We start from the raw sequence: 1,346 nt of genomic DNA, 5'->3' as shown, positions 1-1,346 counted from the left end.
GCTCCACAGCCTGGTACGAGCCCTGTGCTAGCCTCACCTTGGGCACCATCCCACTCCCAGGATCCCAAGGCATTCTTGCAGCCATTCATAAGTGCAGGATGAAGCCAGAACCACTATCCCCAGCACTATCCCCAGCAGTATCCCCAGCACTATCCCCAGCACTATCCCCAGCCTGGGACACCTGTCGAGGTTGAGCTTCTGTGCCAGCGTCCTCCAGTCGGCTCCCCGTGTGCCTGGTGGGTCCAGGCTGCTGATGATCTTTTGGCGGATGAGGAAGGGGATCTTGAAGGCACTGGGGCCCACCAGAGCTGGGGTGCCCACCTCATCAGGGACCAGCCAGTCTGAAAACCTCGTGTCCTAAGGGGAAGGGAAAAGGATGTGAGGTTTTCCAGTGATCACTCCGAGGAGTCCCCCAGCCCTGCCCTCACCTTGGCAATATTGAAGTTGACGGTGAAGCTCTGCCCATCTCCCTCCACCTGCCAGACCCAGATCTTGCAGGCCAGCTCGCAGGTGCTGGTGCTCAGGCGCTCCAGGGTGAAGGTGCAGTGCAGGAAGGGCTGCAGCCCGCTCCAGATGTGGTAGAAGGGTATCTCCTGCAGTGGGGTGATGGGATAGGGGTGTCACAGCGGCAGGAACACCCCCTCACCCCCCATCCCCATGCACCAGGTAGACTCCTCACCTGGTAGCTGGCAAGGAGCTTGCTCTTCCAGAGGGAGCTGGGCATATCATGGATGGAGAGGCGCAGGTTGTGGTAGCTGTCCTTGAAGTGCAGCACTCGAGGGGCTCCGATCAGCTGCCCCCCCAGCTGCTTCTCCAGCTGGATCACCTCCTGCCGGCACAGGCAGCAGTTAGGCAGGATACACTACACCCTGGGAGCGCACCCCTCGCTCCAAGGTGGGATGGGCACATCCCATGGGGCCCTCCAGTACCTTGAGGACATCCTGGGTGTCGCTGAGGCAGTAGACACGGATGTTGTACTCGAGCGAGGGGCAGGCAGCCGGCGCAAACAGGACCAGCTTGAGGCGCTTGGAGGCTGCCATGCTGAGGGCCTCCCCGACCAGGGCGAAGCGCCCCAGCTGCTCCGTGAACACGTAGCAAGCCTGTGCTTCCAGCTGGCAGTAGTACAGCTCCGTGCACGGCTCAGCACCCAGCTGCAGCACGTCCTGCGGCACCCGGGCAGAGATGCACCTTGGCCGTGGCTGTCGCCCCTCCGTCCCTGAACCCCCTCACCTCCCACAGACACTCACCTCCCACGTGCCCTCGCACGACTGCTTCTTCAGCCGGATGCTCCAGTTCTCAGCGCTGGCCTCCACGCAGTGCCCCATGGCCAGGATGGCAGGGCGCGT

At 62.6% G+C, this 1,346-nt stretch overlaps 1 protein-coding gene across 1 annotated transcript in view; it reads right to left on the bottom strand.

Annotated features, from left to right (window-relative positions):
• Positions 1 to 181: 181 nt before the first annotated feature.
• Positions 182 to 1,346, bottom strand: part of LOC103807515 (netrin receptor UNC5A-like) — a gene marked incomplete at both ends in the record, with an annotated part of 2,216 nt that continues 1,051 nt past the window's right edge. The window contains 5 exon segments of the mRNA XM_009080248.1: positions 182 to 357; positions 429 to 593; positions 680 to 829; positions 930 to 1,163; positions 1,248 to 1,346. The exon segment at positions 1,248 to 1,346 is cut by the window's right edge and continues 19 nt beyond it. Coding sequence (XP_009078496.1) covers positions 182 to 357; positions 429 to 593; positions 680 to 829; positions 930 to 1,163; positions 1,248 to 1,346 — 824 coding nt within the window.

Source organism: Acanthisitta chloris, unplaced genomic scaffold (genome assembly GCF_000695815.1).
Source record: "Acanthisitta chloris isolate BGI_N310 unplaced genomic scaffold, ASM69581v1 scaffold17418, whole genome shotgun sequence".
In the NCBI taxonomy this organism is placed as follows: Eukaryota; Metazoa; Chordata; class Aves; order Passeriformes; family Acanthisittidae; genus Acanthisitta; species Acanthisitta chloris.
Note: the sequence above shows the minus strand (reverse complement) of the source record. Positions and strands in the feature narration are given on the sequence as shown.